This window comes from Aedes aegypti, chromosome 3 (assembly GCF_002204515.2).
Source record: "Aedes aegypti strain LVP_AGWG chromosome 3, AaegL5.0 Primary Assembly, whole genome shotgun sequence".
NCBI classification, from domain to species: domain Eukaryota; kingdom Metazoa; phylum Arthropoda; class Insecta; order Diptera; family Culicidae; genus Aedes; species Aedes aegypti.
Window position 1 is genome coordinate 5,808,048 of NC_035109.1, and position 22,346 is coordinate 5,830,393.

Genomic DNA, 22,346 nt, shown 5'->3' on the forward strand with positions numbered 1-22,346 from the left:
GGCGTTGTGAAGCATTGCATTTGCCACCGAAAAGTGCATCTTGTTGGAGACTGTAATAGAAGCCTGAAGTAACTTTACCTTTAAATGTTCACTATAAAAATGACTATGGAAAGTAAGACGCTGAGATCGATCATTAGGGTACACTTGCTAGTTTCGAGAAATTGAACAAACAAGGAAAGTGACTTTTTTCTTTAAGGATTTATGAACGTAATGACCAATAAATACTTTTAACAACGAAAAATGAAATTAACTTGAACTACTACTAAAAAGCCTAATTTTGTTAAGACTTGACGACGATTGACATTTCAGGCTCTAATCTTACGTTAAAGACAGGAGTAATCAGAATAGCACTTGAATGACAAATTATTCAAAACCATTTCGACTTGACAGTATAAGTAATGACACTACTACACTACTATTTCAAACAAATTCTGATGGAGCTGCTGATTTTCACAATGCTTCCTTTTCTCAGAAGCAAGGGAATAAGGGTATTTTTCATAAACTACCACGTCACAATACTAATAAAAAACAGTGTTCATGTGGGCACCATAGCCTAGTCCGCCTGAGATAGAAGGGAAATTTGGCAAAAGCCAGACCGATGGTTCAGCCTTGACAAGTTAAGCTGTCAGGCAGGTCCAACTGAATACCAAACCAAAAAAAAATACAATATAAACTAATTGAAATTAAAATCAAGCAGTAAAATTTATTTCTACTCAAAGTTTTGTGATGCTAAAAATAGGGCTGCATTGAAACAAACAAATAAATTGATTAATTCAATGGACATATAAAAAGTTTTATCTAATAACAGTATTATCAGGATTAATACAGCAGTTTTATTCTGCGTTTTTTCAATATATCATCATTTTTTTTGTAAAAAAAAAAAACAATCTTCCTCAATATATTCGTTGCTTAGAATATGGGACAAGCTGGCGTAGATGGGCAGAAATTCTGCCGCAGAATATACTTTTCCCCTTTTTCAATGATCCAATCACTTTGTATTAACGTTAAAATATCTCTGTACAAGGCTTCATTCACAAATTTCATAGCGCCAAACATGACCATTTTTGACAGTCACCAACCCTCGCGTTACATTTTTTGTATGAAAATTCTGCAATTTTTGTATGATCTGTAAAATTTTAAGCACATCCACTCACACCGCCCAGCGTTATGAAGTATGTGGGTTTGCATGTAGTAAGCTTCACCAACTGTTCGGCAGGCAACAGTGGTGCTCTTTCACTCCCCCATCATATTAGTAAACAACAAGGCCAGTAAACGTCAAAATCCCATACAAAATCAAAACAGTGCAGAGGCCCATAGATCAAAGTAATCCAGGCTACTATGTTCTACAGCAAAAAAGCAGTGTTGCTCTGAAAGTAATTGAATGATCATCTCAGCATGATTGAGACTTTGGAATCAAGAATAACAAATTATCCTCACGTCCCAACAAAAGGTGGTCTTCGGCAAAGTTGTAGCTGGGAAGGTTTTACATGGGAAGAATGTGCTCAATTTTTCATATATTATTATGACGAGCATATAGAGGACTGAACACAAAAGGTTTGCCTTTTCCATAGTAATTTCCATACAAACTTCAAATGGCGTGTGCTCAACCAAAATTCTTCCAAATCACTTCAAATTTGGGGTCAATGATTTTCATCATAATTGACACCGTTCAAGCATAGGGGAGCAAAAACTTCAAAATTTGCATCAGTCTAGTAAACATCCATTTCAATTGACTGCGATGCTGTATTGATTTGAGGCAAAATGTGTTCTGCGTAATAACAACTCTATTTGATGAGAATCTCTGTTTAGTTCAACTCTGATCCGTATATGTGTACATATTAGAGTGGTTCAAAAAATCTTTTTTGCTCCTCACCGCTCATTCGATTCTAGATCAAATTCTGGGTATCCTCCCGAAATTTGAGCTCATTCGGACGAAAACTGAGACTGCACAAGCCCTTCAAAGTTTGTATGGAAATTACTATGGGAAAAGCAAGCAATTCATTCAATTGGTCATAGTGTTTGCCCATGTGCTCTTGGTGATTAGAGCTACGTTGATACTGTGAGATACATTCATCAGTTACAACTTTGCCGAAGACCGTTTTCAAATCGGACGCCTCAGTAATTAGTTATTGATTTATATCCAGTCACAAATTCTTCAGCAGTGCTCATTTAACTTCTGAACAGGCAACATTGCTGCACCTGGCGCGAAAGATAGCACGCACAAATCATGGCTACTAAGTTTTACTGCATATATCCAGTGATGCCTGCAGAACAGTCTAATAATTATAGCCAAAGTTTTACAACTCATTCAAAAATCAATAACTAATTACTGGGGCGTCCAATTTAAAAACAGTCTTCGGCAAAGTTGTAGCTGATGAATGTATCTCACAGTATCAACGTAGTTCTAATCTCCAAGAGCACATGGGCAAACACTATGACCGATTGAATGAATTGCTTGGTTTTCCCATAGTTATTCCCATATAAACTATAAATGGCTTGTGCAGTCTCAGTTTTCATCTGAATGCGCTCAAATTTTGGGAGGACACTCAGAATTTGATCTAGAATCGAATGAGCGGTGTGGAGCAAAAACGATTTTTTGAACCACTCTAGTACATATACATATACCCCACAGTGTGACTGTACTTTGAAAATCAAATACTGATGTCTCAAACAATTAAGCTTCTGATGGAAATTCTGGAAGAATCCTGATAAATTTTCTACATATATTCTTGAGAAATCCCTGAAATAACTCCTAGAAGAGTTTCTAAATAAATTCTGAAATGAATTTTTAAGAAATTTAGTTCTTCTCTATTTTAAATTCTTTAGTCCCTAATATGTCTCTTAGTTTCTGCAAAAATAACAGACAACACCTTGGAAGAATTTTAGGAAAAAAAACATTAATTTACGGATTAAACCTCCCGAAAACAGTTAGCAAAATACTTGTAAAACTTCTTGGAAGAATCCCAGAAGCAATTCTAAGAAGTACCCTCAAATTGTTCTTTCGGGGAATCCACCATATAATCTTAATGGCCAAAAAGTAGTACAATAGGGGTTTGATTTTAAAATTTGTTTTAAAATTTCACAAAAGACAAAACAAATTGTTAAAAATCTAAATATCTACAGTTTTTTTTTTTCTTCTTTTTCTATACTTGTTTCAAATGTAGACATTTCTTAACATCTGATTGGTAATCTGATTGCATTCGCTTGCTTGTACACTTTTAAAGCTCAGTCCACTCTAGTCCTCTTTAAAAAAACAACATTTATTTATGGCAAAATCAGCTTGACGACTGCTAGCAATTACCCTTGGTGTATAAGAACTATTTTAGAATGCAGGTTAAAAGTTCATTTCACGGCGAAACTATATTTCTTCCGCGTTAAAAATTAAACTACTAGTACCAGTACTTGTCAAATTTGACAGGTATTGACATCCTTGTTTTAAGTTTTTTTTTTTCAAGGGGATGAAAGAGAGTGATTTTCTGATGACGTCACCGTGCTGCTTAGCTCACTTACTGCAGACCGAAAATATCACTGTGTCTGACAGTGGTTGAGCACAGGACTGAAACGGCTGAAAGTGAAGCCATAAATTTGGTGCTGATTTGACGGCTCGTCCAAAAATACCGATTTAAGCACGGAACACACTCGTTTTCGAATACGACATTCATACACCCGATTCGGTTTTTGCACAAGGGATGGGTACCGCGCAAAAAAAGTTTTCAGTTTAAAATTTCAAAAACCGTGCAAAAAAAGTAGGTGAATTTTCATGGGATCCTCCACTTTAGGAATACTTTACCGCAACTATTGGTACAAGTAAGAAAAGTGTTAGCAATTGTAGTGGTATTTCATCAGTTTTAAGGCAACAGCGCAAACAGCGTTCAACACCAATACGTCGATTGGCAATGCCGGTTCTGTGGGTAATGTAATAAAATCAGTGAAAATGGCACTACCGCACAGGATCACCCACAAATAATGGATCACTTACCCTAACACCATTTCTTGACGTTTCATGCAAAAATAAGGTTTTGGTGGATAAAAAAAAGTCTGGAATTTTTTTTTGTCCGGCCGCGTAAAAAAAACCGCGCAAAAACAGAATTGGGTGTATTTTGCTTATCTTTCTGGTGCTAAGTGCGTATTACTCTTTCCATTTTTCTGTAATTGCAAGATAATTAAGCACTTTTTATTAGGCACAATGATCAACGATTATTAATATGTAGTGTTATTTTTGTTCTCATGGGACATTTGGCGCTGCCGCGCGGGGTTGATGTGGCCAAAGCCTAAATTTGATTACTCAGTACTGGTGCCACGTAGATGGTGGGTGGCTTCAAGAACTAGTGCTTTCTTCAGGGAGTTGTGGTAGAGAGGATGACATAGGTGTGGAGGATAAGTCAATTTTGTCAAGGATTAGTTCTGGATAGCGATGCAGTGGTGCATTTGGTTCGACTGATTCGTGATTTCAAGAATGCATGCCAATTTTAAGATTTGAAATCAGAAATATGGTCTTAAATTCAAAAACTTTGAATAAAACGCAACTAATTTCAGAATCAGTCCTCTTCAAACTCCCTCAGCCCGACGTCCTCAGGTAGACGCAGATCATCTGTTATGTTTAATGAATATGTTATACATCATACGCCTCCAACTATTCCAGCACCGACAACAGATAAAAATGTGTATTGCTTGGAAAAAATGACCCAAACCAGCGATAGTGGAATTTGGCAGGTAATTTATGATACCATTTAAAATCTCATGGCATACTGATCGAAAACGCACTCATTTTAGGTCAGCCTACCACAATCCATCCAAACCATGGCAACGGTTTTCAACGACTACTCAGACCTTTGCATGACAGATGCTATGACCTGTCAAGAGCTATTGGCCTTCTCGGTGGCCTTCTCCGCGGCACTTCCAACGGGACACACAACATTGGAATCGTTCTACTCGACGCTCACCAGAAATCGCACGAATCAAAGCAATAATAAAAATGCGTCAATTACCAACATTCAAGGATACAGCGGCGATAATGTCCAGCAGAAATCCCCGCCCAATGTGGCTAAAAATCTATCGCAAAATGTATCCAACATCAACAATATTAACAACGAAGAGTTCGCCTGTTGCTACGATCTGTACCAAAACGTGGCATTGGAAGAACCACCGAAGAAACACTCAAAGCCCTACAGATGCATAACGGGAACATACAGATTTTTCAAAAGAGTACTACACTGTATCAGAGTGTACATCAAAAAGTTAGTGGAGCACAAGTACTTTCAGCAAGGTATATTGCTGGCCATTTTGATCAATACCCTTTCGATGGGCATCGAGTACCACAATCAACCGGAAGAGTTGACGGCAATTGTCGAGACGAGTAATATTGTGTTCTCTGGCATCTTTGCTGTTGAGATGGTTCTTAAGGTGATTGCGGAAGGACCGTTCGGATATGTCGCTAATGGGTTTAACGTGTTCGATGGAGTAATTGTCATTCTTAGGTGCGTGAAAGAAATGGTTCAACTTATAGATAATTATTATATTGCATGTTTCTTCCCTTATAGCGTTGTTGAACTTGGTCAAGCATACCTGGGTGAAGGTCAAGGCAGTTCTGGCTTAAGTGTCCTAAGAACGTTTCGCCTGCTACGTATACTAAAGTTGGTACGATTTATGCCAAACCTTCGGCGTCAACTGTTCGTGATGTTGAGAACTATGGACAATGTGGCTATCTTCTTCTCCCTGCTGATACTGTTTATTTTCATATTCAGGTAAGTTACATCAACCGTCAATTCCAATCAATTGTTTAAAATGTTAAATACCGTGCTAAAACTAAACCAGATAAATCGGATCATAATCTTTTGAAACACTAAACAAACACGAGAATATGAAAGAAGGAAATCTAGGTTCAAATTGCACTGCAAAGTAACACCACAAAACAACCAATTGGTACACATTCTGTACATTTCCAATAGAACATCAGCGTACATAGATCACCACATAAATTTTTCACGAGTGTCCCGTTTTTAATTGACAACGAAATTTCCAAACATAACATTTCTATATATCGATATTTCCCAAGTATCCTTGGAATGAACCTATTTGGCTGCAAGTTCTGCGAACAAAATGACGCGGCCAGTGGTGGTGAAGTCGAGTGTGATAGGAAAAATTTTGACAGCTTATTATGGGCCTTGGTGACAGTTTTCCAGGTATAACAATGACTTTTCCAATCCTTAACCTGATATGTTTCGCTTCCAATTGTACATGCCTCTTGTATTATAATAACAATTCTTATTGAAATGCACCAGTTCCAATAAACAATTACGTGGTTGAACAGTTATGTTAAATTCCCATCATTTACAAGTATGCCACCACCCTAATTTGATGCATTTGATTTTCTGTTGTCCTCGATTCGTAGCTATGAAATATATAACAAATTCAATTCATTACCCCCCCTGCATAGAAAAGTTGCGTTTTTTATACAATGCGTGACGTTCAGATCCACATATCCATATTTCTTGTGTTTTGTGATGGTTTAATCTTCAGTTCCACGTGCTTGTTTTTCTTTATAATTATTTTTTTTCTCGATGATTTACGGTTGTTTGTTATATTTATCATATGGAAAATGCTTTGTTACTGTCACGTTTTTTACTGTTATCTGACTAAAATGAATGGGAGCGCATACGTATGACATATGATTGCAGAATTGGCTTCTCAAAATTAAAACCTTATTTACTGTTTACTAATATCTCTATGAATTTGTTATACAATTCCTATTAAATGAGGGTTTCATATAATAATGTGTTCTAAAGGTAAGTTATCGAAGCAGCCATCGTTAACCAATATAAGTTTAAGCTTGTCTCAATTCACATACTTTTTACCAACTGCTCAATATTACATAGAGACGTGTTGGATTTGCAATCCACTGAAACAACTTCAAACAGATATCCACATAGCTAAACAACAGTAATATGGGAAAAGTGAAACAAGCAAATTTCTGTAAAATGTAGACAGAGCCAAATACTTAGAAAAACTTAGAATAGAAGAGGAAGAGTTGTACAAACAAATTTCAGTTCTAAATATTAGAAAGTTATGGGACCAAAGAACCAACACTTGTTTGACACTAGAGATATTCTGTTAGTCTCAAACAGTTGTCATACAGTGCAATGACATGCATTCCACCCATAATTCTGATCAAATATACACATACGTTCATTTCCAATACCCTACACAGTTTTTCTCTATTTCAGTTAAGGTGAAGATGCATTAAAGCCAAACCTCATATTTTGAAGAGCACAAATATGGTGAACCTGTTGATTATTTATGCTGTAAATTTTATCGATTTTTCTTCACCAGCGAGTAAACGGTTGTCTGGTTCTTCATATTTGTGCACTTGAAGATCTGAGGATTGGCTCCGATTCATCTTCACCACGGTGTACTATATTAAGAAGGTGATATATTCCGAAAACTGACAGCTACTTGACGACGTCATTCCTATCCACCTCGAACAAATTTGCGAAAAAAAATGATCTAGTGGTCCGGAAGGTATATGGTACGATACGAGTGACACACATGTTTACAATCAAACTTGCTATTTATATGAGTAAAGAGCCTGCCTTGTTATTTTTTATGCCGTGATCTTCACCTTAAGTAGGCCTGTTTTACGTTCACTGACAATATAGTAGGCTGATATATCAATGCATATCAATGCATATCATCATGTTCTTTACTCATTGAAATCGTTTTACAAAATTGATTAACCCTTTGGGGCCTGATTTTTTCCAAGAACTATTATACAGTTTTTTGAACGCCTTTCAATAGTTTTGGTGCTCAAAATGCTAAACATAACAAGAAATGATGACATATATTTTTTTGGGAGGTGCTAGGTCTTCCAAACTGCTCCTGAGTTCATAACTTGAAGTTTATGCTTGTAATAACAACCTTGTTCATCATACAAGGTGATGAACTGTAATCTACCGTATATTCTGAACCTTCTGAGTGTTCAGCAAATATTATCAGATCATTTCGAATGTTCTAGATTATCTAACTTGTCGGGATGTTCAGTACATAAGATCTACAACGCGATGAGAGTCAGGATTTAGTGGTAATAAATTAATAACCCCGAAACGAAGCACTTCCGACAAAGTTTCCAGTCATAATTAGCGACATCTATTGGGAATCATCCATAAATTATGTCACGTAAAAATATACTATTTTCAACCCCCCTGCTTTTCACCTTTTGTTTGAGAACAATTTGTGAAAACGTCAGTAGAGTCTAAATGCGTAAACGAGTAGAAACACGTTTTGAATATATGTGTTTGTCGACGAATCTTCTTCTTTTTTCTTGGCATATCGTTCCCACTGGGAGGAAGCTGGCTTCTCAGCTTAGTGTTAGTTTAGCACTTCCACATTTATTACCTGAGATCTTTCTCAGCTAATGACCTTTTTGCATGGGCCCATACTCTGTGCCCAAGAAAGTCAAGACTCTTTCCTTTACGAAAAGATCCGGTAATCGTCATACAAATCTCGAGCTCTACTTCTTTTTTTGCAATCGTGCAACACGACTATCCGTGTAGAGGCGTCACTACTGTACTGTCACAGACAAACAGACGTAACACTCTTGAGAAGCTCATGGTACATGCGTTTAACGATGAATTTGAATTTCATTTGACCGACGCGATCGTTCCACCAGAGGCGCTAGTGTTCGACCGCTTTGACTTTTTATAGTGTACACGTTGCTGAATGATGCGAACAAAACTTACAGGCAATTCGTGTAGTAGTGTGCGTGTTAGGCAAACGTCAACTAAAAATCCATCATGGCAGACAGTGCTTCGCGCGGTTCTTGCAACAGATGGCAGTGTGGACTATAAGACTATCCATGAGGACACTTCGCGATTGGGTTGACAGCTCAAAGTGCAAGCACAGTGAACAATAAACTTACCGAAATTTCGTTAAGCGTCATCAGTGCTTACCAAGCGATGATTGTCAAAAATTCATGGTAAACAAAAAAATTTTGCTGATCACAGCTGTCTCATGGATTGCCTTATTGTCAGTTAAGCACTTGGTAAACTCTTTGCCATGACATGAAAAGGCATGTGAAGCAGCGTTTTTCTTGACATAATAGGTATGTATTACCAAGTACGAACATCAATTGTATTTACAAAAGGCATTTTAAGCTACTTTTATACTAATTATTCTATTTGTCAGACTTCTGCATGTTCAGGATGTTCTAGGTTGCCAAGTAGGACATTAAGGCATACACCTAAAATTTTTCCCTGACAGGGAAGTATATTTGCAAGGACTTTTCCGAAGACAGTAAATTTTATTCATTGGTTCATTGGTTCATTGGTTCAGCCATTTTCCGACTACGGTCATAAATGACCGTGCCGGTCCCAAAGGGAAAACTTTGATCATTTTTGCGAGAAAAGTTACTGGAACAAGGGTAGACCTGAAGTTCTGAACTCCAGGGTAAATTGGAGGGCCTGGAATATCACCAACGTTCCTTGAAATAGCCAATTGGTCTGTGAGAAGGTTCAGTGAACATGGTAGATTAAATAACTTCACTCAGTTTAGAAGGAAATATTACTGGAAAAATAGTAGACCTGAAGTTCTGAAGTCCTGGGGAAATTTTGAAGGATCTGCAATACCTCAATCGTTCCTTGAAACAGCATATTGATCCTTGAGAAGGTTCAGTCAACATAGTAGATTATATAACTTCACTCAGTTTAGAAAGAAAAATTTCTGGAACAAGGGAAGACCTGTAGTTCTGAACTCCAGGGTAATTTGGAGGGCCTGGAATACTCCAAACGTTCCTTGAAATATCTTTTTGATTCGTGAAAAAGCTCAGTGAACATTAAATAACTTCATCGTTTAGTAAGAAAAATTACTAGAACAATTGTAGATCTGAATTTCTGAACTCCGGGGTAATCTAGGTGGCTCGGAATACCCCAAACATTCCTTGAAACAGCTAATTGATCCGTGAGAAAATTCAGTGAACATGTTAGATTTTATAACTTCACTCAGTTTAGCGAGATAAATTACTTGAACAAGTGCAGACCTGAAGTTCTGAACTCCAGGGTAATTTGGAGGGCCTGGAATATCCCAAACGTTCCTTGAAAGAGCTTATTGATCCATGAGATGGTTTAGTGAGCATGTTAGATTATATAACTTCACTCAGTTTAGTAAGATAAATTACTGAAACAAATGTGTACCTGAAGTTACGAGCACTAGGGTAATTTGGAGGGCCTAGAATACCCCAAACGTTCCTTGAATTAGCCTATTGATCCGTGACAAGGTTCAGTAAACTTGGTAAGTTATATATCTTTACTCAGTTTAGCAAGAAAAAATACTGGAATAAGTGTAGACCTGAAGTTCTGAACTCCAGGGTAATTTGGAGCACCTATAATATCCCAAACGTTCCTTGAAACAGCCTATTGATGCATGAGAAGGTTTAGTGAACAGGAAAGATTTTATAAATTCACTCAGTTTAGCGAGATAAATTTCTGGAATAAGTGTAGCCCTGAAGTTCTGAACTCCAGGGTAATTTGGAGGGCCTGGAATACTCCAAACGTTCTTTAAAACATCCTATTGATACGTGCGAAAGTTCAGTGAACATGGTAGATTATATAACTTCACCCAGTTTAGCAAGAAATACTACTGGAATAAATGTAGACATGAAATTCAGATTTCCAGGGTAATTTGGAGGGCCTGGAATACCTCAAACGTTTCTTGAAGTAGCCTTTTGATCCGTGACAAGGTTCAGTAAACATTGTAGATTATATAACTTCACTCAGTTTAGCGAGAATAACTACTGGAACAAGTGTAGACCTGAAGTTCTGAACTCCAGGGTAATTTGGAGGGCCTGGAATACCCAAACGTTCCTTGAAATAGCTCTTGAGATTCTCAGAGGTTGGTAGATTCTATTTGAATTTTTAATGCTATTGTTTTTAACCCAAACAATTACTGTTACGGTTGTAGATTTCAAAGAGTGTGCTTCAGGACAGTTTGGACGTCCTAGAACATCCCAGGACATAGCAAAGCAAGTGAAATAGTGTTTTCGTTAAAATAGTAATTCTGTATTATCTAGCCTGAACATCATTTATGTTCACAAACAGCATTTCACGCTTCGTATGTACTAATAGTTCAATTATCCAAACTTCAGGGTGTTCAGGATGTTCTAGGTTGTCAATTAGGTCATTAAGGCATATACTTCATATTTTTCTCTGATAAAAGAGTATATTTGGGACAACTTTGCCGAAGACAGTATATACATTTGTTCATTGGTTCTTTTTTACAGCCTTTTTTGTACTGCGGTCATATATGACCGCGCCGGCCCCAAAGGGTTAAGTGATTCAGTGCGGATCCACTTAGGAAGTGAATTAGTGTTAAATAAGTGGTGATGCAAATTTGGAGAAGCGCGCTTAAAATATTTAAGGCAGCGTCCATTTATTACGTAACGCTAAAATTGAAAATTTTGGACCCCCTCCCCCCCCTCCGTAACGCTTTTTGTATGAAAATTTTCAAATTTTTGTATGAGCCGTAACGATTGAGCCTACTCCCCCCTCCCCCTAGAGCGTTACGTAATTTGTGGATGCCGCCTAATTGAATGTGGCAATACTTTTTCGCACTTACGACTGGTATATATGGCAAGGTGGTTCAGAAAATCTGTTTTATTCCACAACACTCATTGAATTCTGAACCAAACTGTGTGCGTCTTGAGCTCATTTGGATGAAAATTTAGACTACACAAGCCCTTCAAAGTTTGAAAAGCAGGCAATCCATTCAACCGGTCATAATGTTCGCCCATGTCCCTTGAAGATTAGATATATTCTGATATACAAATCAGCTACAACTTTGCTGAAGACCGGTTTTCAATCGGACATCTCAATAACACTGCGGAACACGTTTTTGTCTCCAGCACCAAAATACCGCTATTCACTTAATTAAGGGTTGCTGAATCCATTGCCGTTGTCAGAAATATCATAGCACGTCTAGTTTTTGAGATAACGACTGTTTAAAATGCAAAAAATGTCTATTTCAGCCAACTTGCATGCAAGTTTGCCAGCTTGTAAGGTAATATATTGGCTTAATTTGCCACAGAATTCAAACTTTATGTGTATAACAATACTTATCATTAAAGTTTGTAATACTTTCAATACGGAAAAATTATTTTTTGATGGTTTAGAGAATTGTTGTATTTTGCCATATAGAAGAAACGAAGAATTTTGTATGGAGACTGCAAGCATGTTGAAAAAATCGATTGAATCGAAATTTAATCGCGCAATTTCAATCAAATTATGTCTGAAATGAAAGTTCAAGTTCTATTTTGCATGTTTGGTGGATAAGATTACAAAAAAGTTTGATAAATTGTACTTTAAATTTCATGTAAACATTAATAAAACCAGTGTTTTATACAACTTTGGCGACCTGTAGTTAAAAATTGTGACGTGCTGGAACATTTCTGAGAATGGCACCAGATTCAGCAACCCCAAATCTACTAGAGGCACATAATTTGCTCCTTGAGACACGCAAAAATGTCATTTTTGTTACGCTGTGTAATTAGTTATAGATTTATATTCAATCGGAAATTCGTCGACAATGCTCATTTAACTACTGAACAGGCAACATTGCTCCATCTGACGCGAAAGAGAGAACGCACAAATCATGGCTGGTTCATTGCATGTCCAGTGATGCCTGCAGTGCCGCTCAATTTTTTTTAGACAATGGTATCCAATTCTTACAAAAATCAGTAGGGTTTTGTTCTACTTCGTCGTAAGCGCTACTATTCGTCGTATCAAACTTTAAATGTTCCACTACGGCGGATATTCAAACTTACCTGCAACATAGATTCATTATCCAAGTGTAATTTTGTGAAAGCTGTTATGGTTTGTACACTTGTACACCAAAAATGCAATAAAACTACTGTATTTCGGTAAATAACTTAAGTTCAATTATCCACTTTGCACTTTTTCACCAAAATCGCATGAACGAACACGGTTTGAGAGAAATGCTTAGCGATCGACTGAGCCTCACCACTTTCCAACACAAGTTTCTTCCCGCCCCCGTGGGTGACTTACTTCGCCGGGCACTTATTTTCACTATGGAAAACCTTTGTACTTCTTCACTGAAGGATTTCATTCCAATCACACGCCGTAAAACTTCAATAAATCACCAAATTTTACGAAATTTCCTCAACCGCCGCGTATAATTGAGAATGTAAACAAAGTTCAATCCGTCGTACTGAGAAATAAAAAGCTTGAGCGCATCAATGTGTGCGCGACGCTCGACGTAAAAATACGGTTCCTTTGATTGTATTATTTTCGCTGTACTGTGAGCAAATGCCATAATTGTACGGTCAAAAAGTATTGTGTTCATATGTTTGGGCTGAATTATGATAACGAACAATTAATTTTAAAGGAAATTAGTATATTCCATCATGCTGAAGGAATGGAGGGAGATGCCCGTTTTTATTATAGCGTTGATATGTTGTGTTTTAACCATTCAATACACACAGTGAGCCGTAAGTTGTGAGACGAATCTGGAAACTGATTGCGACGGAGTTGAAAACGATACGACGGACTGAGAATACGGTAAGATGCATTTTCTTTGCATTATTTCCAAAAAGAGATCAAGATTTATCAAAATGTTATTGTACAATGCTAAAGCCGTTTTGAGAAAGAATTGTTTGGCATCGGTTTGTATCAGCATCATTCACCGCAATACTGGGAAAATTGCAGTTCTCACTGATCAATGCTTAATACGATGGATACTAGCACATCACCCTAACCAATTACTGAGGCGTCCAAATTGAAAACGTTTTTGGGGAAGTTGTAACTGATGAATGTTTCTGATAGTATCAGCGTAGCTCCAACCGTCAATGTCACATTAGACTGGCCCTTAAACAAAAAAGTTGTAAAACTTAATGGGGCACCCCCTAGATATGAGCCTTAGGGTAAGAAAAACGCTCTCTCAAAATTTCAACTCAATTGGTTGCTCCACCAGCTGGCGCAATCGTTATGAAGATTGTATGGGATATTCGTCTCTAATATATTGAAAATTGACCCTATGTCACTGTTTCGTTCCGTATACTAATTGTTCGCGCCCAGAGTGACAAATACACTAGTTGATACCCTAATGAACATAATTGCAAAAGGTTGTATCTGGATTTAATCTAATTTTCATTACTTTTTCAGCTGTTGAAAGTTAGGCTTAGATCAGCACTCCCGTACAGTCACTTATATGCATGCGACATGTGCCTCAGCTCGCCCAGCGTCATAGATGGCTATGATGCGCTTAGTGGTTACCTCCAAGCTATGTCGAAGAAATGCAAGCAGTGTTGCATGATATACTTCAGATAGTTAAAACACCAACTTTATTAATTTTGATCGTGGTACAATCTTCTACAATATTCTTCGCTATTATATCAAGTAGTGTTTTTGAAATTCTGGGTCCAATTGAACGCGATCATCAATTTTCCTGAACCAAACAGCAGATGATGTGCTGTTGCTCATATGTTTGAGCTGAAAATCTCATATTAACTTCAATTCAAATGCGCCAGCTCATGGAACAACAAAATGAGCTGAATTTTTCAGAAAGGCTTCCTCTAACCCCAAAATAATCCTGGGGGGTGCCCCGTGGAATCATACAACTTTATTTTTCTCCCATACTGAGCTGGGCCAGTCTAATGTCACATGAGGAAACACTGTGATCATTTGAGTGAATTGCTAGCTTTTCCCATAACTATTTCCATACAAACTTTGTATGGCTTGTGCAGTCCTAGTCTCAGATATCGATCTAGAATCAAATGAGCGGTGTGAAGCAAAAACATTTTTTTTTGCTGGATAGCGATTTGAAAAGAAAATCACCTAACTTTTCTCACACATACATAAGCCCTATAGGGGAACTAAGTTGAATACATCATAATCTCATCTGAGCTAATCAAGAATTTAATAAGTAAGCCCTGTCGCACAACCATTGGCTTAAATTAGATTGCACAAGAGAGTTTAAAAAAAGACACGGACACCTTCTTCAGCCATTTAGCTGCACAGACTGTAACTACACCAGACAACGGACAAGCATGCTCCAGTGGCACATCATCGAAACATTCTTGACGAAAAGTTTCGATGGCTGAAGCGGGAATCGAACCCACGCCCCATGACACATTGCGCTTATTGCCTGACGACACTAACGGCACGGCCACGAGGCCCACACGAGTTGAATACCTTTGTTTATCTTCGATCAAGCCCATTTAATTACATCACTTGTTTCAACACATACCCTTTCTAAAACCGACGTATCGTGGAAAAAGTAACAACAAATAAAATTTAATCATCAAAACTACATACAAAACGAACTTAACAAACTTTTAACGAAGAAACGTCAGCCAATAATTATTCTCTTCATTGCTGCAACAAAACTTGATGTGCACTGTGCACTACTACATGAAAACCTTCTTTAAGGTGAAGATGCATCGAAGCCAAACCTATAATTCTAAGACGCAAATCTAGAGAACTAGACAACCGTATGTACTGAAAATTTGATTGATTGGTCTCCATCATTGAGTGACTTGACGATCAAATTTTCAGCGCTTACGGCTGTCTGGTTCTCTACATTTGTGCTCTTGAAATTTATAGGTTTGGCTTCAATGCATCTTCACCTTGAAGAGTTTTGTTTTTAATTATATGGGTTGGAAAAACTCAAAATGAAAGTCAAAATATCATCGAATATAATGTTTTCTATGACTAGGGTCAGTGTTCCCTTAGTGGGCAGTCCCCTATAGTCGCACCTGTTGGTTTTTTCGGCCGTTTTGCTATAAATCTTTTCAAAATATTGTTTGACATGAAGGTCAAAAGCTATTTATCTAAGTACCATTGATACACAGCTTGATTTTGTTCAAAAAATGATCGAAATAATTATTTTTGCTTAAAATTTGTGCTCCCTTGCGCCTAAACCTATTGATCCTATAGTAGCACTACTGAGAGAAACTATTTTTTATTATACGAAATAATTAATAAACTAAGAACTTTTAATTTACATCAAACAAAAGCTTTTGATCCACACTTTGAAGGAAAAATATAAAAGCTTTGTAAAAATACGGTTTTAATTAGTATCTTGCCAACGCCGTGATGCTAGTGCTACTATAGGAACAGAAATTATAAATAGTGCTACTGTAGGCACATGTATTCCTATAATGGCACAAGCGATAATAAATGCAAACATATGAGTTTTCGTAGTTTTCATATTTTTCAAACAAAACCAAGATAAAAAACTTTCAGATGATGTAAAAATAATGACGCCAGCGCTATTTTTCGATTTTATACGAATATTTGATCTCACCTATGCGGCTATTGGCTATCCCTACTAATAATTATTACACAATCAAACATGACGGAATTGCTATCCACCATAAATATGTATTCCGAACAAATAACCACAGACAAACAGACGTAACGCTTAGAACAAATTTCTTAATAGAAATCTCAAAACCTCCTCTCCCCATGTTCCCTTAATGGATGGCCCTATAGGTATAATTAGACCTAATTAAATATACAGTAGCTTCATAGTAGATGGTACAGGTCCAAAACAATTTAGCTTTCTTCCATCGAAGGCTTCGTCACCAACAACAGCATTCCTTTCTCATTCACAATCTGCCTAATCCCTTTGCAGAAATGTAATATTTGAGGAAAATCAGTCCTACAATTATGTTTAATAACATTCTGGATAGTTTCGTACATCGAAAATTAGTAATGAAAAAATAGGAGCCAATGCTAATATTCTGACATTAAATACCACTGCCATAAAAACACCCATAAAATCAACAATATTTTACCACAACATAGAAACCTATACACAATACAATCAGCATTCTACATTCCAAAATAATTTATAGCATACTTGGCATGTACTTGTTTGGAGGTAAGTTCTGTAAGTTTGTCGATGAAACTGGACAAGAGAGGGAATGCACTTGTCCCGAAATAGTCTCCAAGCATCCTCTGTGTGAATGTGATCGCAAACATTTCAACAACATTCTCTGGGCCACGGTGACAGTGTTTCAAGTAAGTATCGAATGGCAAGCTCGTCCCACGTACTATTTGCGGCCACACGTACAATTTAGGTGTAGTAAGTCGTCATTGTTGTGCCACTTCTTTCTAATCAATTCGATGTCATCAAAGTGTGCTAAAACATTCGAGCAATGCGTCGCTTTTGCATGACTGTTCACTATGTGCATAATTTCGAACTTGATCAATTGTAGTCCAAAATTTACTGACGTTCCAAGTTACGTGTTGCCTCTTGTTTAAACCATGTTGACACAATCTGGGTGGAAATGTATTTATATTTTATTTACAAAGTTAATTCAAAGAAATCAGGGTTGGGTGATTTTGGAGAACATATTCAAATGATTCACGTTGACATTCTACAACAAACAATCCATTAAAAAACAAAATGGGTAAAAATATTGCGTAAATGTGAAAAAAGAAACACCTTATAAAATAAAAGAAGTAGGTATGCGATAAAACATGGTTTGACCCAAACATTTATACTCTCTCACTGATATTTTGATTACAATCAGTTTATTTGAAATTTCAAGCGTCTGCCATTCATTTTGAAATAATTTTGTATTGGTTTTGTATAACTTTTTTTTGTCATCATTTCATTTTATTTGCGAACATTCATTCGATGGTGCTTATCGTCAAACATAAAAATATATATTAGATGAAATCTGTTTAGTTTAGTGTACGGTAGTTCTATTTATACTGAATATTAATAAAATATGGACTATACTGTTATAAATATTATGATTTCGCGTTATACATATTTGGATGTTAGGTCATGCCCTCAATATTTATCAACGAAGAAACATTCAAAACAATCAAATTATTGTACACAGAAAATTATATTTACAACTATTCCTGGTTGACGCAACCGGAATACTCGACCACCAAATCGAAGGCGGCTGATCTCGGTCGAAGATCTTTTCACAAGGTGCCCAGAAAGCCGTAGCGGTAAACGCGCAGCTATTCAGTATGACCATGCTGAGGGTCGTGGGTTCGAATCCCGCTGGTCGAGGATCTTTTCGTAAAGGAAATTTTCTCGATTCCCAGGGCGTAGAGTATCTTCGAACCTGCCACACGATATACACATGCAAAAATGGTCAATCGGCAAAGAAAGCTCTCAGTTAATAACTGTGGAAGTGCTCATAAGAACACTAATCTGAGAAGCAGGATTTGTCCCGGTTGGGACGTAACGCCAGAAAGAAGAAGAAGATCTTTTCACAATAGAGGTTTTCTGGAATTCTATAGGCATAGTGTAGAACATAATTTTTCGGAAATTTTTCATACAAATCAGAACCACTGAGCGTTTGACATTTGAGGCTACACCACCTTTGTACGAGTTGTTTCTGTACTAAATAAATTGTTTGTCACCCAACTTACGAACCTCATAACACCATGGCGTAGTTTGCGGAAATTGTGCTCAATTTCAAAACAACTTTAAATAAATTATTCAATAAACCCTCACCAGCCAAATGCTCGAAAAAACATCACCGCTTTTGTATTATCTGTGATTGCTAAGAAACATGCAATATGGGTCAAAAAGTCAAAACTTATTCTCAGCAAATATTTGGAATATCGATGTACAAGTTTTATTCATTACGAACGTCAAAATATGAGATTTCAATAAGGCCATAATAAAAGGAAATACAGTCAACTCTCCTTTATTCGATATTCCGTATCTCGATATCGAGTTAGAGAACTATAGCTCTATGCACTGTTTTGATTTTGTATGGGATTTTGACGTTTACTGGCCTTGTCGTTTACAAATTTCGTGAAAGAGTGAAAGTGAGAGTTACATTTTTGCGCAGAGCCCCATGGACCGATGCATAAATTCATTATCTGACGTTTGAGAGGTGCCGTGTTATTTACGGGACCATGGCAACAAGTGAATTCGGCACCGCTCAAACGTCAAATTAGTGAACTCGTGCATTGGTCCATAGTAAAAGTTGGTTTTCATGGCTAACTTAATAATCCCTTGGATCACAGTGTCACTGGTTTTGTATTATGTAACTCAATACCTCCCTAAAGGCTGATTTGCTGTTGTCAAGAAAAGTAATCGTCTATCTCGAAAATTTTGTACCAGAAATGGTCAAGAAAATTACATTTCTTTGATCGCAGTATGCAGTTGAGAAAAATGTCATTTAAAATAAAAGCAGAGAGCCCTGTTGGAAATTTCATGACCCATTCAGTCAAGGAATTTCTTTACTTTTCTTGAGCGAAATAGCATACTTAGCTTAACTCGATGGTCCCTTCAATATCGAGTTATAGAGATTTGACTGCAACGGCTTTTTGGAGTTCTCTAATTGCCACACGTTTTTAGGAGGATAAATATTATGTTGAATTTGTATACAAATATAAATTGCAATTGGTAAATACTCAGTAATACTCGTAATTTCTCAGCTATGGTCCAATCCATACAGATAAAATGTAATAGCTAATAAGTTCATAAATATGTCTCAGTCATAAACAAAAAATAAATTACCATTAAAAATTGCTTTTAAAAAATAGAGAGATTGAAGCTATTTCCAATCCTTTGAGTATAAATTAGTGAAAAAAAAGAATTTAAACATTTTTCCAACATTTAAAAATGCACTGCAGAAACAAGTCGAATTACGAGAGTTACCCAACTATCAACTTGTACATATGCGTTTTCGACCCATTCTGACCCCCGATGACAATACTACCCAAGTAATCAGTAAGCACGAAAATATAGGATTATAACCGCATCATATGCGCATATAGGGTATTCATTCGATGCCTGACAGCTTTATAAACGAATCTAATGTCAGAAAAGGCGAAATAGTGTGCTAGTATAATGCAAAGATATAACTGTGCTTCTCTGCACCACTAATGTCAATATAATACCATATGAGAAACGTCAGTTGTTTTCACCTGATTTTCAAGGCGAAATTTTCGGGCTTTTGCGTACGCAGCCAAACATAATGAATAGAGATATCTCAAATAACAAAAACAAATCAAATGAAATGATTTAGAGTTCTTGTCTATATCATATATTCATTCCAAGCCGGTAGTGCTTCGTGAAGCCCAAGCAGGACAGTTCGGTTTTGCGTCGTCCGATTGATTTTGCTGATGGATTCGCGCGTTTTCGTTGCCGGAGAATTTTTTTCCCCCTATTTTGGAGCGTCTTGCTGGGTAGTGCTTCGTGAAGCCCAAGCAGGACAGTTCGGTTTTGCGTCGTCCGATTGATTTGGCTGACAGATTCGCGCGTATTTTCGTTGCCGGAGAATTTTTTCCCCCTATTTTGGAGCGTCTTGCTGGGTAGTGCTTCGTGAAGCCCAAGCAGGACAGTTCGGTTTTGCGTCGTCCGATTGATTTTGCTGATGGATTCGCGCGTTTTCGTTGCCGGAGAATTTTTTTCCCCCTGTTTTGGAGCGTCTTGCTGGGTAGTGCTTCGTGAAGCCCAAGCAGGACAGTTCGGTTTTGCGTCGTCCGATTGATTTTGCTGATGGATTCGCGCGTTTTCGTTGCCGGAGAATTTTTTTCCCCCTGTTTTGGAGCGTCTTGCTGGGTAGTGCTTCGTGAAGCCCAAGCAGGACAGTTCGGTTTTGCGTCGTCCGATTGATTTTGCTGATGGATTCGCGCGTTTTCGTTGCCGGAGAATTTTTTTTCCCCCTATTTTGGAGCGTCTTGCTGGGTAGTGCTTCGTGAAGCCCAAGCAGGACAGTTCGGTTTTGCGTCGACCGATTGATTTGGCTGACAGATTCGCGCGTATTTTCGTTGCCGGAGAATTTTTTCCCCCTATTTTGGAGCGTCTTGCTGGGTAGTGCTTCGTGAAGCCCAAGCAGGACAGTTCGGTTTTGCGTCGTCCGATTGATTTTGCTGATGGATTCGCGCGTTTTCGTTGCCGGAGAATTTTTTTTCCCCCTGTTTTGGAGCGTCTTGCTGGGTAGTGCTTCGTGAAGCCCAAGCAGGACAGTTCGGTTTTGCGTCGTCCGATTGATTTGGCTGACAGATTCGCGCGTATTTTCGTTGCCGGAGAATTTTTTCCCCCTATTTTGGAGCGTCTTGCTGGGTAGTGCTTCGTGAAGCCCAAGCAGGACAGTTCGGTTTTGCGTCGTCCGATAGATTTTGCTGACGGTTTCGCGCGTGTTTTCGTCGCCAGAGATTTTTTTTTCCCTGTTTTGGAGCGTCTTGCTGGGTACGTATTTGGGAAGGCCCAAGCAAGACTGTTTATTTACGGGACGCCAAGAAGTTTTGCTGTCAGTGTCAGTTTTGTGTTCAGTCGAGAATGGATTACCAACTGGTGAGTTCGTTTCATGCTTATGATAACACATATTTTCTTGAAAGCGTAACTTTTATGTAATATTAAAACAGACTTTGTATGGTTTGTCACTATAGGTGTCGGCATTACGCTCTTTTCTTATACAATTTGATTATACATATATATTTCTCTTTTTGACATTATTAAAAATTATCTTTTGAATTGTTCGACATTGTGAATGTTGACGTATTTTCTAAAACTTCTACCATATCGAGACAAAATGCACAGTAATACTCATATGTAATTTTCAAACAAACTATGTATGGTTCGTCACTACAAGTGTCGGCATTATTCCTGTTTCATATAAGTTAAAATATATACATGTAATTTTCAGTTTTCGTTATTAATAAAAACGTCTTTTGAATTGTTCGACATTATAGATGTTGACGTATTTTTTTCCAAAAACTTCTCGAGACAAAAATACAAAACTAGCTTTAAATACAAGTCGTATATTTCCCCCTTGTCCATGGATCGCATCACCGACCAGAGGTGACTCCCAGATCTTTTCCTCCCTCACTAATAAACACCCTTCCCGTGGTGATTGTGGAGATGCAGAGGTATTCTCGGTCTCTAGAAGCAACAATCATTACACCCTAACATTCCTTCCCCATCCCAACTGACTGTAAGGACTTGGCCGGCGCCGTTATTGATCAATAATATTAGATCTGCTAAAATTGCACTTCGAGAGTAAGCGGAAACTCCCATCCCTTATTCATTTGGATCGTAGTGCAATTCTTACCAGTTCCAATCAATCACGGAGTAGCAACCATTGACATGTACAGTCAGTCTATGCTATGCTATGCTATGCTATATCATATATTCATTCCAAGCCAACCAGAAGTCGCAAAAATAATCACGTGATAACTCGTTTATTCGAACAAATTAAATCAAACCCCCAAAACATATTGGATAAAATCGTCAGATTGATGAGTTTCCTTGCATAAAACGCTTTTTTCTTAGTTCATTTGTACATTTTGTTTCGTTCAGTAAACTCGTATAAAGTATTGCAATTTTAGAGAAAACTTTCCGTTTTACGGTTC

The 22,346-nt window shown here is 37.5% G+C and overlaps 1 protein-coding gene across 5 annotated transcripts in view; it reads left to right on the forward strand.

Annotated features, from left to right (window-relative positions):
* LOC5568434 (voltage-dependent T-type calcium channel subunit alpha-1G) overlaps positions 1–22,346 on the forward strand; it is a 113,235-nt gene that overhangs the window by 49,203 nt on the left and 41,686 nt on the right. For 4 of the 5 annotated variants that reach the window (XM_021850463.1, XM_021850467.1, XM_021850464.1 and 1 more), the window contains 4 exons: positions 4,537–4,713; positions 4,774–5,477; positions 5,541–5,744; positions 16,862–17,027. In XM_021850463.1, the coding sequence (XP_021706155.1) occupies positions 4,537–4,713; positions 4,774–5,477; positions 5,541–5,744; positions 16,862–17,027 (1,251 nt within the window). The remainder of the gene's footprint in view (positions 1–4,536; positions 4,714–4,773; positions 5,478–5,540; positions 5,745–16,861; positions 17,028–22,346) is intronic. The other variant, XM_021850466.1, reaches the window with a different exon arrangement.